This window comes from Nycticebus coucang, chromosome 17 (genome assembly GCF_027406575.1).
Source record: "Nycticebus coucang isolate mNycCou1 chromosome 17, mNycCou1.pri, whole genome shotgun sequence".
Classification (NCBI taxonomy): Eukaryota; Metazoa; Chordata; class Mammalia; order Primates; family Lorisidae; genus Nycticebus; species Nycticebus coucang.
The window spans coordinates 81,662,316-81,677,156 of record NC_069796.1 but is presented as its reverse complement, the minus strand read 5'-3'; the positions used below and the strand labels follow the sequence as shown (position 1 = coordinate 81,677,156).

The 14,841-nt window shown below is 45.9% G+C and overlaps 1 protein-coding gene and 2 pseudogenes across 1 annotated transcript; all 3 read right to left on the bottom strand.

Moving 5' to 3' along the window:
* Positions 1-521: 521 nt before the first annotated feature.
* LOC128568579 (mitochondrial import receptor subunit TOM22 homolog) lies at positions 522-5,869 on the bottom strand (annotated as a pseudogene).
* A 290-nt stretch (positions 5,870-6,159) lies between these two features.
* Positions 6,160-9,974, bottom strand: TMED9 (transmembrane p24 trafficking protein 9). The gene is made up of 5 exons (XM_053566178.1): positions 9,727-9,974; positions 9,457-9,557; positions 8,641-8,766; positions 8,146-8,292; positions 6,160-6,987 (listed from the first exon to the last, which is right to left on the bottom strand). The coding sequence occupies exons 1-5, from the start codon at positions 9,908-9,910 to the stop codon at positions 6,838-6,840; spliced, it is 708 nt and encodes a 235-aa protein (XP_053422153.1). The 5' UTR covers positions 9,911-9,974; the 3' UTR covers positions 6,160-6,837.
* Positions 9,975-12,327: 2,353 nt separating this feature from the next.
* On the bottom strand, positions 12,328-13,249 carry LOC128568944 (40S ribosomal protein SA-like; annotated as a pseudogene).
* Positions 13,250-14,841: the final 1,592 nt, after the last annotated feature.

Here is a 14,841-nt window from a genome sequence, read left to right as displayed (position 1 = left end):
CTGTATTTGGAAACAAACCACCTCTCTCTGCATCTGTTTCTTTACCTGGGTATATAAAAGGTTCTTTTCTTTATTTCTTTCTTTTTTTTGAGACAAAGTCCCACTCTGTTGCGCAGGCTAGAGTTCCGTGGTGTCAGCCTATCTCACAGCATCCTCAAACTCCAACTCCTGGTTTCAACCGATCTTCCTGTTTCCTTGGGAGGAGGGACTATAGGCGCCCTCCGCAAAGCCGGCAGACAGTGTCTCCCACTTGCTCAAGCGGGTCTGGAACTCTGAGCTCAACTGATCCTCCGGCTAGGCCTTCCAGAGTGTTACGTTTACTGGCATGAGCCACCGCGTCCAGTCAATGGTTCCTATTCTAGATAGTTGCTGTGACAATTAAATGAAAAAATGCAAACACACCTGCCAGTCAAAGCTATATAAATGACAGCTATCATCCAGGAAGAGGGTGCTTTGGTGGAGTTGATGTGAGAACTGAGTTCCCATAACTGCTCTGTCACCATGGGAATTGAGCCGACCCTCTATCTCCAGCTCACCATCTGGGAACAGAGAGCAGCAAGGTTGTTAGGCTTGATCACCTCTGCTCTTCCAAGTAAACTATTTTTATTAGTTACCTAATGAATAGCTGACATCTATTAATATTGTGTGCCGGCCATTTTTCTAAGTTCTTCACTTTTTAAACAAATTTTTTTACAGTTTTGTTTTTTTTTTTTTGCTGGGGCTGGGTTTAGAACCCACCACCTCTGGTATATGAGGCCAGTGCCCTACTCCTTTGAGCCACAGATGCCTTACAGTTCTTCACTTTTTTTTTATCTTATTTGATCCTTATGAACAGGTACTTTCTTTCTTCCTTTCCTTTCCCCTCCTTGCTTTCTTTGAGACAGAGTCTCACTCTGCCACAGCAACCTCAAACTCCTGGGTTCAAGCTTACCCTTTTACCTCAGCCTCCCAAGTAGCTGAGACTACAGGCACCCGCTACAACACCCAACTACTTTTTAGTAGAGACCTGGTCTTGCTCTTACTCAGGCTGGTCTGAAACTCCTGAATTCAGGCGATCCACCCACCTCGGCCTCCCAAAGTGCTAGAATTACAGGCGTGAGCCCCTGTGCCTGGCCACTATCCCCACTTTAAGGGAACTGAGGCACGGAGAGGTAAATAAGATGTTTTGGTTGCACAATCTATGATCTTTTATTGTAATCACTTTTAATATTTAAATACAAAAAGCGAGCACTGTTTGGGGTTTTTCACAGAGGTCTAACAGCCAAAATGTGCAGAGAAATGAGCTCCTTCTCCATCCTCCACAGTCCCCATCCTGTGGCTCAAGGCAGCCAGCCTTCCTCAGGATTCATAGTGGCCGCTGTACACAACAGTTGTAATGTGTTCTACCTGTTTGATATTGTATGCATGTCCCTCCCAGACATCACCATTCTTTTAAAAAGAAAAAAGTCATTAATGGTCAGGAATCCATCCCTCCCACTGGCATTAGTTCCTATCCCCAATGGGATAGTAAGATCTTCTGGTTAGAAAGCAATTTAGTGAAAGGGGTGGAGTGGCCAAAGCTGGAATAAACATCTGCCTAAGGCACTCTGGTATCAGAGTGAGTACAGAAGAAATAAGTCAGGATGTCTTGGAGTGTACAGTTGCAAGTTGATAATTTATCTATGAGACAATGTGGGATGAATTTCCCTACCCCCAGATTTAGATAGATCAATGTGCCAATGTTAAAAAAAAAAATCCAAATAGGGCAGGGCCTGTGGCTCAAAGGAGTAGGGCACCGGCCCCATATACCAGAGGTGGCAGGTTCAAACCCTGCCCCGGCCAAAAACTGCAAAAAAAAGGAAAAAATCCAAATATGTGCATGGTGGCTCACATCTGTAATCCCAGCGCTTTGGGAAGCCAAGATGGGCAGATTGCTTGAGCTCAAGAGTTTGAGACCATCCTGAGCAAGAGCAAGACCCCATCTCTAAAAATAGCTGGGCATTGGGGTAGGTGCTTGTAGTCCCAGCTACTTGGGAGGCTGAGACCAGACAATCGCTTGAACCTAGGAGTTTGAGGTTGCTATGAGCTATGATGCTACGGCACTCAACAGAGGGCAACATAGTGAGACTCTGTCTCAAAAGAAAAATCCAAATAATGAGCACTTCAAATACTATTGAATTCCAAACTTCTCCCACCAATATAGCAGTAACAATCTCGATCTTCCCAGAAAGTGAAGGTAGAGCCCCTGGCATTCCTCCAGATAGTCTAGTGTTAGGCCCTAGACATAACTGCTGCTGCTGCAGTTGTTGCTATTGCTCAAAGACAACTTCCTGGTCTCAAAAACAAGAAGAACCAGGATCATAAAGGAAGTGGTCCCAATCCATAAGGATACCCTGGAAAACCTGTACATGTTTTGAGCCATAAAAAGGGAGAGATCAAAAGTGGCTCTGGCCATGGAAAGAACCCTCTCCAGGAACATCTCTGTCAAGACCCCATGGTCTCTCCGACAGGGTCTCATCTAGCTTGTCGTCATCCTCTTCCAGCTCCTCTTCAGTCTTCTCCATATCACATTTCAGGAGCAATTCGTCCAGGGACAAGGGATCCCCAGTGCTGGAGGGAACAGCAGTGGCAGCTGTGGTTGTAGGAGATACCAGAACAACAGTCTATAATCTGAATCACTGTTCTTCAGAGAGAACTTCACTATGGGTGGAAAATTTATCATTCCCAGCAACCTCTTTACTCCTTAAACCCAGCCATTCCCTTTCTTGTTGACTCTCCCAGTACACTGCACCCTATACCAGAACCTTGGCAAATTAAGCCTAGATTTGCTGACAACAAAGGCAAGGCTGGCCTCCTGCAGAAGCCAGTCAGGAAAAGCCAGTGATGGTAGCAGGGATGTGGGACTGTGTGGCCTGGAAGCCCAAATCCCTCTCAAGAGCACAGCTATGACTCCATCCTAGTTTTTGCCATATCAGGATGAAGCCCCACCAAAGTCACATCTCACTGTCTCAAGAAATAAGATTTCACATAAAAATCCAAATTCTAAAATGACTTCTAGGTATAAATCATATTGATAATAAGTACCCTTAATATAACAAGATGAAAAGGGTACTTCACATCTATGGTCTTTTTTCAAAAATCCATTAACCTTGGTCTAACCATGAGAAAAACAACAGACAAATCTCAGCACAGAGAAATTCTATAAAATACCTGACCTGTACTCCTCAAAACTGTCAGAGCCAAGAGGAGTCTACAGAGACACAGTGACTAAATGTGATGTAGAATTTTGGAACAGAACAAGGACGTTGGATAAAAACTAAGGAAATCTAGATAAAGTATGGACTTATCTAGTTAAAAATAATGTATCAAGACCAGGTGCAGTGGCTCATGCCTATAATCTAAGCACTCAGGGAGGCTGAGGTGGGTAAATTGCTTGAGCTCAAGAGTTAGAGACCAGCCTGAGCAAGAGCAAGACCCCATCTCTACTTAAAAAAAAAAAAAAAGGTGTGTGTGTATATATATATATAAAACTAGCCCCGCATAGTAGCCCACACCTGTAGTACCAGCTACTCAGGAGGCTGAGGCAAGAGGATTGCTCAAGCCCTTGCTGTGAGCTATGATGCCCTAGCACTCTACCCAGGGCAACAGAGTGAGACTCTGTCTTTAAAAAAAAAAAAAAGTATCCCCATCAGTTCACTAATTTTAACATGATGTTCATAACAGTATAAACAAAAATAAAATCCTAAATCTTCACTGACAGAACAGATCCCTTCTTGGCCAATAGAACCTCAGAAAAACTTTAAAACCGAGTTCCTTAAAAAAAGAAAATCCAAAAAATAGCCAGGCATTGTGGCGGGCGCCTGTAGTCCCAGCTGCTTGGGAGGCTGAGGCAGGAGAATCGCGGAAGCCCAAGAGCTGGAGGTTGCTATGAGTCCTGTGACGTCATGGCACTCTACTGAGGGCGGTAAAGTGAGACTCTGTCTCTACAAAAAAAAAAAAAAAAGAAAATCCAAAAATAAGAAGCAAAAGCTATTCCAGATAAGGAGAGAACAGTGAAAGATCTCTGGATACATGAAAAATCAGAGTGAAAGAACACCCCCAAAAGAAAACAATAACTCTATACCAATGGAAAACCAATACAAAATATTGAAATGACTGATAAAAGAATTTCAAATATGCATTCTAAGAAAGCTCAATTAAATACAATAATAGAAACCCAACACAGGCTCAGCATCTGTAGCTCAGTGGCCAGGGTGCCAGCCACATACACCACAGCTGGCAGGTTCGAATCCAGCCCAGGCCTGCAAAACAACAATGACAACTACAACCAAAAAAAAAAAAAAATAGCCAGGTGTTGTGGCGGGCGCCTGTAGTCCCAGCTACTGGGAGGCTGAAGCAAGAGAATCGCTTAAGCCTAAGAGTTTGAGGTTGCTGTAAGCTGTGACGCCATGGCACTCTACCAAGGGCAACATAGTGAGATTCTGTGCCCCCCCGCCCCTCAAAAAAGAAAAGAAACCAAATACAAACCACAAAAACAACGCAAGAAATGAATAAAGAAATTATTTTTTTTTAAATCAAGCAGGTTCTTCTCTCTTCCCACTCGCTTTCACTCTTTACTTCCTTTTTCCTTCTAAGATAAAATAAATTTTATACTTTCACATCCTAAAGAACAAAAAAATCAAACAGAGCTTCTGGAAATGAAAAATTCATTCAAGAAAATACAAAACACAGGAGAAAGCATTAACAATAGGCCAGACTAGGTAGAAGAATCTCAGAGCTAAAACTGAGTTCCTGGCCACAAAGGGAAGGGAGGTTTGACACTTCATTATACCCCTTCCCTTTTGGAATTTAGATACTGCAATTGACCAGCATTAGTGTTAAAACAGAGATTATAAACTGACAAAAAAGACCCTGACAACAAAATACTAAACTATTAACAGGATCTAAGGCCCTGCAAAGCAAAGTTTAAATCACACCTGCAGGCCATCAGTTTGCTAAACAGATCACTGGAGGCTGTACTTCTTTATGTAATTTGAAACATTCCAAGCCTTTAGACAAAGCTTTATGTCTTTCACCAATTACAAATCAAAGAATCTCTGAACACACCTATAAACTTCTGCTTTGAGTTTTCAGGACAAATCAACGTACACCTTCCACTTTTTATCGTATTTACCTATAATTCCTGTCTCCCTAAAATGCATAAAACCAAACTGTAACCTGACCACTTAAGATTTCTTAGGTGTGGCTCCAATGTGTATGACCCCTGTCATACACATTAGCTCAGAATAAAACTCTTCAGTTTTATTTTACAGAGTTTGGGTTTTTTTTTCCATTAACCCAAGTAAGAATAGGGAAAACTATCTTCACAATCTTTCTGTAATTCTAAACCTAAAAAAAAAAAAAAATTGGTTTTTGTTTTTGTTTTTTTTTTTGGTAATGTGAAAAAGGCCTACGTGGCAGAGTATATCCTCCCAGTAGGTCAAACAGCTTTAAAATTTGTCTCCTTGTCTTCACTTTCTCACACACTGCTGGATTAACCTTTTTCGAATTTATCTTTTGGTTCTTCTCAAAACTTTCAGTCAACAGGTGGTTATGTCCAAATCTCCTGTCTGGGACTCTAATCCAACCTTCCTTTCCAACTTCCTCCAAGCCTCCTACCTGATGAAAGAACGTCCACCACCATACCAGTCCTTTGCCTCTGTTTTCCCCAGCTCCCTCTGCCCTGCCATTTCATCAGAATCCTTCCTCTGTAGTGGTCCTTGCTGAAATCCTTTGTTCTTATACCCATCAACATCCTCATCCCCACCAGGCAGGGATCCTGTCCTTCCCACACCTGAAGCACCAATGCTCAATGCATCTTCCTTACCAGATACCTTTTTACAGCATCCATGACAATTCTATCCACTGACTCTGGAAAGGGAAGACATTTTGCAAGGAAGCTGACACAGAGGAAATGGTGTGAATTTGAGCCCAATCCCACAATTTACTTGCTGGACAGCCTTGTTCAAATACACTATCAGCTGCCACAGGCGATAGGCCTGGAGAGGATGAAAAGAATCAAGTTGAGGAGTAGGAATTCATTTTAGAATGTTAAGTGCTTTGCCCATTGGAAAAACTGATATACTCTGAAGCACCTTACAGTGTTACACCCACTGATAGTTAAGTAACTTTACACTGGACAAGAAGTCAATATTTTTTATTGGGAAACCAATGTAACAAACCTAGACTTATTGAAAATGAAATCAGTAACTAAGACTTTGCAGGCCCCAACCCCAACCAGCATCAAAGCCTCCTTGGCCTTACCCCTATTCCTCAAGCCCCAGAATGAATGCCCATGTGTTGAAGCCAGAGTCAAGCACAGAGCCACACTCCCCTCTCCCTCACCCCACCCTCACTGGACCCTGGATCAGCAGGTCAAGGCTAAAAGAGAGAACAGTAAAGTTCCCAGGGTGGCAGGGAATCATAGCCATACCCCAACCTCCTCAAAATCCCAAGTTAGTAAAGGAAGACAGAAGGAAAACTGGCTTGCCCACCCACCCTCCTCCCCTATCCACCAGAGAGCATCCCTGATCAGTAACACTGTGATTCTGAGGTGCCAATGGAACTCCCAGTGGCTTCACCAGCCCTGGAAGATTACTGCAAAGGGCCCACACGCCAGGGGAAAGGGGAAGACATCTGTCCCATCACCTGCTCAGTATCAGCCAGCCAAGGTACTACCCTCAGCTTGTGCCTGGGTGTGCCTGCAGTCCCCCTTCCCTCCAAAACATGTGTGATTGGGAAGTGGTCCTCCTGCCAGAGAAGTCAGTTCCAGGAGGTCCTTTCTCCCCCAGCCTGGGAAGATAGCCTGGCCTAAGATGGCTACACCAGTTTCTTGGCTTCAAAAAAGCTCTTGAGGTGCCGCATCTGCCAGACACCGATGGCCACGAGGATGAGGGTCTGCAGGATGGACCACCACAACACTCGCTGGTTGGTGCTCTCACTGGTCTGTCGGAAGCGCTCCTCTCGCCACTGTGTAGAAGAATGGAAGGTGAGCCTGGGTTGTCTGAGGCCACTAGAACTGCAGGGGTCCTAGCCTACAGGGCTGCTCCAGAGCTGACCAGCATTGGCCAGGTTCCACCTGAGCACCTACAAAGAGTCACTCCACCTAGGAACTGTCTTCACCCTCTTCAGCCAGATGACATCAGGCAACCTACTCATTTCTCCTAAGTCCATTTCTTCATTTGTCAAGTATAGTCCTCACCTAGTCCGGTGACTGGTGGGGCAGGGGTGAGGGAGTAGTTGTGGTGTCACCCCATGGGACAGAGCTGTCTTGGAGCACACAGGAGTGGAATTTCTCTAAGCCCTCTGCCCAAGTCTTCCTTGCAGATCATAGGGACAGGTTGCAAACTGGTGACCAGCAGCTGGATCTGGCCTTTAAGTGTGGTTTGGCTTACACACAGTTTTGCCATTTAAAACCCAAGAAAATTTCTCTGTCTCCTCTTAAAAAACTTAACATCCAGGCTCAGTGCCTGTAGCTCAGCAGCTAGGGCACCAGCCACATACACAGGAGCTGGCAGGTTCGAATCCAGCCCGGGCCTGCCAAACAACAATGACAACTATAACCAAAAATAGCCCGGTGTTGTGGCAGGCACCTATAGTCCCAGCTACTTGGGAGACTGAGGCAAGAGAATTGCTTAAGCCCAGGACTTCGAGGTTGCTGTGAGCTGTGACGCCATGGCACTCTACCCAAGGCAATAGCTTGAGACTCTGTCTCCAAAAAAAAGAAAAGAAAAAATTTAACATCCAAACACTTGTGGCTGGCATTTCTGCAAGGTCCTCAGCTAATGCCAAATAGTAGTTGTTTCTGTTTAGATGGGTCACTGCCTTACTAGTCCTTATTACATTCACAGATGAGTTTGAGATCCCAGGTCCTGGGAGCACTCGGAGCCACTGAAACAGTATCCCACTCTGCCATTCTGTGTGTAACTGTTATTTAGGGCAATGACAGCCTCTGTTAAGCATGAGTGTCCTCAACTACAAGGTAGAGTTAGAAATACCTGCCCCCACCCCCTTTTAGACCTACACAGGTAAGTTCAGGGATCTCACAATGAATCTGACATGCAAGTCCTGGCTGAGCAGTGGGCAGCTTCTAGGAGGAAGCCCACTACTCCCAGCCCAGTCCCTCACCCGCTGGTAGTTCTGCTCTTTCTGGATCTGCTCCACTTGTTCCACCAGCTGCCGCACTCGTAGCTGCAATTCACTCAACTTGTCTTTGGCAGCAATTTCGGCATAGTCATTGGCATGTTCACCCACCTGGATGTCCAGATGAACTCTCTGGGGACAGACAGGGAGACAAGAAGAATGAGGCAGCTCTGCTCCATCTTCCTGTCAGAGACTGATCCCCCATGTTCCTTCAATTGTCCATTTAGCCAACAGACTAAAGCCTTGTCAATGTCTAGCACTATGAGGCTAGGGGCACCCAAGTTAAGAACATTAAGCTAATACTGTAACTGAGCCATACAAAGGGCTCAGCTACTGCAACTTGGGTGTCCACTGGAAACCCAGGTTCTTTGAAGACATAAAATCTGACATACTCATCTCACACTCACATTACCATCAGTCCCAATTCATGGACCAAGGGACAGAAACTGAAAGTTGCAAGTTCCATATGCATCCACTTACCAGCATGCCTCCAGCAAAGAGGGAGAACTTGGTGGAATTGGAGTGAAGACAGATCTGGTGTTCACCAGGGGTATGGGAGGTGAAAGTGAACCTGCCCTCAGAGCCATACTGCCGGGCGAGGATGACCTGGAGGAAGGGAATGTTACTTTACAGTCACTGTTACAGTAGGTATGGAGCTGGAAGAAAATGGTGCTTAAGGCTCCAATACCACAAAAGTTGACTAGCAGAGGCTTAGGTACCTCACAACACTAAAAGATCAAAGCTGCTCAGAAGCAATTCCTAAATGCTTGACTGAGAACTATTTAGGGCTGGGGTGAAGAGTAACATCAGGCTGGCAAGTTACTGTTCTTGGGAAGGGCCTTCCTTTATCATGCCCTTTCAATTTTTTTTCTAATGAAAGGTGAGAGATAAAGAGTTTCGTTTTTCATTTTAATGTCCCAATTTGTCAAAATTAAAAGCTGTTCTTTTTTTTTGTAAAGTACTGTGTTCTGTGAAATCCTAAAGTCTAGATACCACAGCTTAACAGCTGACAAACTTTTTGATTTCCATCACGACAATTAATACACCCGTCGCACCCGTAAGATAGGTAAATTCCCATTTCAGGGCAGAAAATGGCTCAGGGAAAGTAACTGACTTGGCAGGGTCATGCAGAAGTCAGTAAGAAGTTGAGATGAGGCAGCTAGCACTGCAGCAGCCCAAGTTAGGCCTGCAGAGAAAATCCGGGATCTTCACCAACTAGAAACACTACAAACTAGAGGAGGGAAGTATCAGAACCTACTTGGCTGAGGGCTGGACTGGGGTGTGGGGCCAGCTCACCTTGTCCTCTGGGTCCTTCACCTCCACGAACATGCCGAGCCCGGGGGTGGCCGGCTGGTACTCCTCCCGCTGCTTGTCATACAGCTGAGTCCGGTAGTTTCCTGGAGGAAAGGAAGGCGAGCCCAGGTCCGAGATGCGCAAGGTGGCGTTGGGTTTGCAACCACCAGGGCACGGCGAAGCAGTCTCCTCCCGGCTCTAGAGAGCTACTGACCCCGCATCCCCGGCCCCAAACCACGGTCTCGTCCCAAAATCTTCCCTTCCCCCCCGCACCTATGACCATTGTCTCGTCTGGGATTTCCTCAATGAAGCATTTCTTCTCCGTCTCTCCGATGTGAAAGTAGAGCGCGCTTCCGCGGGCCGCAAAGCATAGCAGGAGCAGGAGGATCCGCACCGCTCTGCCCAGCCCCGCGCCGGGAGGGGGCCGGGCGCCCCTCACGCCCTGCTCCGCGGCCATCTTGCCCCTCCTGCCAGCGCAGCCGCAGCTGGCCGAGCCACGTAGCCCTGCAGCTGCCGCGCGGAGCCTGCCGGGACCGCGAGCCCGCCAGGCGGACTACAAGTGCCGCGATGCTCCGCGATGTCCCGCGCCTCCGCGCGGCAGTGCCTCATTGGGGCGCGGCTGCTGCTTGGTGGTAACTGGGGACCCAGGATAGAAAAGTTCTTTCCGTTGACCCTCGTCGTGGCCGGGCAGCTGGCGATGGCCATCAGCTTTTATAAAAGAGGAAACCGAGGCTGTTAGTTTGAGGTCCCAGAGCGAATTACAAGCAGGATCTCTGACTTTCCTTGGCAGAGAGCATCCGCCACTCTTGGTTTGCTTCTATGTTAAAAACAAAAATTAATTAAAAAATAAAATAAAAAATACAAACAATGCACTAATTTGTTCTTGAAAAAATCAACTTTTTAAAAGCCAAACTCTAGGGCCGGGCGCGGTGGCTCACGCCTGCAGGCCTAACACCCTGGGAGGCCGAGGCGGGCGTATTACTTGAACTCAGGAGTTCGAGGCCAGCCTGAACTAAAGCGAGACCCCTGTCTCTAACTCCCAGGACGTTGGGGCGCTTGTAGTCCCAGCTACTCGGGAGGTCGAGGCAAGAGGATCGCTTGAGCCCAGGAGTTCGAGATAGCTGCGAGCCATGGCCTTCAACCTCAGGGCGACTGAGACTCTGTCTCAAAAAAAAAAAAAAAAAACCCAAACATAAAAATAAGTAAAACCCAAACTCTCCTTTTACCACGTCTTTGTTCCTCAAGCCCCATCCACTCCTAAATCTGGTGTGTGTGCTGTCTGGGGTCCCCCGACTGCCACCACACCCGTCTGTGCAGCGCTACGACCGGATCCAGCCGCAGGGGCGGATCTGGATCTGGATCTGGATCTGGATCTGGATCTGGATCTGGATCTGGATCTGGAGGCTGGTGAAAGGTTTTGATGCGAAACGCGCATGAAGCCGCCCAGGTTTGAAGAACTCTGCACTTAGCTTGAGTTGCACAGAGGTCTGGGTCTGCCCTTCGTGTCCTTCCTGGATTTTATCCAAAATTCAGCGTATTTTGGCAATTCTTCTGGGTTAGCAGCTTGTGACTGTTTGCCTCGCAGTTTCACAAAAGATGGAAGTGTTCTATTTTTTGGCACTCTTTGTTGTTTCCTTTGGACCTACGGAGGGAAGTATAGTGGAAATATATTTCCTTTTCACCGAAAAGTTTTTACCTCATTTTTCTTAACAATGATGATATTCTGTAGTACGGATGTCCTTCATAAAAACTATTCCTCTTAAGGAAGATGATTAAGGTTCCTCTACCCCTGTTTGCTGTTATGAATAATGCTGCAGTAAAAGTTTTTGTTCATTTTCCAAAAATCTGTACTTGTAGGACATAGTTTTGTTGATAAGAAATCATAAAATTACCCTTCCATAAACTTCGTAGCAATTTACAGTCCCAGCACTCTAGAAGGCCAAGGTGGATAAATCGCTTGAGCTCAGCAGCTTGAGACCAACCTGAGCAAGAGCAAGATGCTGTCTCTACTAAAAATAGAAAAACTAGGTGGCCATCCTGGCTGGTACCTGTAGTCCCAGCAATTTGGGAGGCTGAGCAAGAGGATCTCTTGAGCCCAAGAGTTTGAGGTTGCTGTGAGCTACAATGACACCATGGCACTCTACCCAGGGTGACAGAGTGAGACTCTGTCTCATAACAAAAACAAAAACATTAAAACTGGCTTGGCCCCGGTGGCTCAATGAGTAGGGCGCCTGCCACATGCACCGAGACTGTGGGGTTGGAGCCCATCCCGGGCCTGCTAAACAACAATGATAACTGCAACCAAAAGTCATTGTAGCAGGCACCTGAAGTCCCAGTTTCTTGGGAGACTGAGGCAAGAGAATCGCCTAAGCCCAAGAGTTTGAGGTTGCTGTGAGCTGAAAGCCACAGGCACTCTACGGAGGGTAACATGGTGAGATGATTTCAAAAAAAAAATTAAAACAAATTTACAGTCCCACCAGAAGTATTCAGAGTGTTTGCTTCTCCATACTTTGGTCAAATGTTCTCAACGCTTAAATTTTGTAAAATCGGCAGATGAGAAATTGTTTCATGATCCTTTTAATTTTTATTTCTTCGGTTACTGAACATTTATTTTTTAAAAAACTGATGTTTATTTTCCTCCAACCTTATTAGTTTTTCTTTTGAAACAGGATCTCACTATGTCACAGCTCACAGAAACATCAATCTCTTGGGCTTAAGCCCCTCAAGTAGCTGGGACTATAGGTGCCCGCCACAATGCCCTGCTATTTTTTTGTTATTGTTGTAGTTCTCATTGCTGTTTAGCAGGCCCAGGCCAGGCTCGAACCCACCAGCCCCGGTGTATGTGGCTGGCGCTGCAACCCCTCCAACCTTATTTCCATCTTGTTTAAGAGCTTGTGGAAGAACAGCTTAAGACCACTCAGTGGTTGTTCCTACCCATTCAGTGGCCTGAGCGGTGGGAGCTGCAGACCAGTCTTCATTGGCAGGCTGGGCACTCCAGTCTTCAGTGGGAAACTGCTGGGTAAGCACAGAGGGCACCTGCAGCCTTCTGACCAGTCTGCAACCTCTGGTTACGTAGCAGTAATCTCAGGAGCTGGAGCAGTCCATTCACCCTGAAATTCTTCCTTGGTCACAACTTTCTCAGCAGCAGCCTGCTCTTCCTTTTCAATCTCTTTAGGATCTCTGTAGAAGTAGAGATCAGGCATGACCTCCCGTGGAGGTTCATGGGAGATGGTGCCATGCATGCGGAGAACTTCCCAGACCAGCATCTGCCACATCAGACCTACTGAGTGAGCTCCCTTGTTGTTGCACGGTATGGCGATCGGTCCACATAACACAGAGGACAATCTGTGTTACACAGAGCAATGGTAGGCAGGTTAACATAAGATGCCTCTGTGAGAGGCTGGTGGTCAGCCCTAGGATCAGTAACCACTGGAAGATGAGGCTCCCAGAAGGCTGCCTGGATCTGGTCGGTGAAGGTTCCGGGAGTGAAGCGGCCAGCAATAGGAGTGACTCCAGTGGCAGCAGCAAACTTCAGCACAGCTCCCTGGCCAGTATTCCTGGAGGATATGACACTGACAGCAGGGTTTTTGATGGCAACAATGGCCTGAGCTGCCAACAGAAGTTTTTCCCTTCTGAAGAGGTTCAGATTTATGATGTAGATACCATTGCTTTTCCTTTTGTAAATGTACTGTTCCATTTGGAAGTCAAACTTGGTGCCACCTAAGTGGGTTCTTGGTGCAAGGAATTTGAGGACATTCTCCTCCTTCATTTGCAGGACATCAAGGGCTCCAGACATTATGAAAATTTTCCTCTAAGTGGGAATCCAGAACAACACCGTCTGGGCTCTTCCTAAGCAGCATGGAAAGCTGAACATTTATTTTTTTCATTTTTTTTTTTTTTTTATTCAGTGAATTGCCAGTTTGTTTTTCTTAGTGCTATTATAGCTATGTACTGTTATGGCAGATGTAACTGCCATTTAGAATTCATACCATTAACATAATAATTACTAATTACAGTAATCACATCTGTAACTAATAACATTTTGTAATATAAATTTTGAGTATTTTTTAAATTCATTTTCGTATTGAGATAGTCACATGCATGCAGTTGTAAGAAATAATACAGAGAGATCCAGTGTATCCCCTCACCCAGTTTCCCCCAGTCGGTAAGATCTGTGGAAATGTAGTACAATATCACACCCAGGATGCTGACACTAATTCAGTCAGGACACAGAACATTGCCATCATTGCAAGATCCTAACGTGGTCCTTTCATAGCTACACCTATTTCTCTACACCCTCACCCCCCCAACCCGGGCAACTACTAACCTTTTTCCATTTCTATAATTTTGTCATCTCAAGAATGTTATGTAAATGGAGTCAGACAATATGTAACTATTAAGGATTGACTGACCCACCTGAACTGGCGGGTTCGAATCTAGCTCAGGCCCACCAAACAATGACGGCTGCAACCAAAAAATAGCTGGGTGTTGTGGCCGGCGCCTGTAGTCCCAGCTACTTGGGAGGCAGAGGCAGGTGAATTGCTTGAGCCCAGATGTTGGAGGTTGCTGTGAGCTGTGATGCCATGGCACTCTACCCAGGGTGACAGCTTGAGGCTCTGTCTCAAAAACAAACAAACAAAAAAAAACCACAAAAGGAAATGAGAAACGTATTTTTATTTATATATTTAAAAAAATAGCGGAAGGGGCTGGGTATGGTGGCTCATACCCGTAATCTTAGCACTTTGGGAGGCTGAGGCGGGGAGGATCATTCTAGTACAGGAGTTTGAGACCCACCTCTACTAAAAGTAGAAAAATTAGCCAGGCATAGTCCCAGCTACTTGGTAGCCTGAGGCAGGAGAATCACTTGGACACAGGAGTTTGAGGTTGCTGTAAGCTAGGTTGACACTACAGCACTTTAGCTTGGGTGACAGAGTCAGACTCTGTCTCAAAGGAAAAAAAAGTAACTATTAAGTAATAACCTTTGCGTAATGTGCCACACACTGTTTAACCACTGAAGGACATCAGTTGTTTTGAGTTTGGGCGCTATTACAAATAAAGGTGCAACAAACATTTGAGTACAGGTTTTTGTATGATTAACAAAATATATTTTCTCAGCTCAGTGCCCATAGCTCAGTGAGTAGGGAACCAGCTACATACGCTGAGGCTGGCGTGTTCGAGCCCAGCCCAGGCCTGTCAAACAACAATGACAACTGCAACAACAAAAAATAGCCGGCCGTTGTGGTGGGTGCCTATAGTCCCAGCTACTTGGGAGGCTAAGGCAAGAGAATTGCTTAAGCCCAAGAGTTTGAGGTTGCTGTGAGCTGTGACGCCATAGCCCTCTACCGAGGTGACATAGTGGACTCTGTCTCAAAAAATATATATATATTT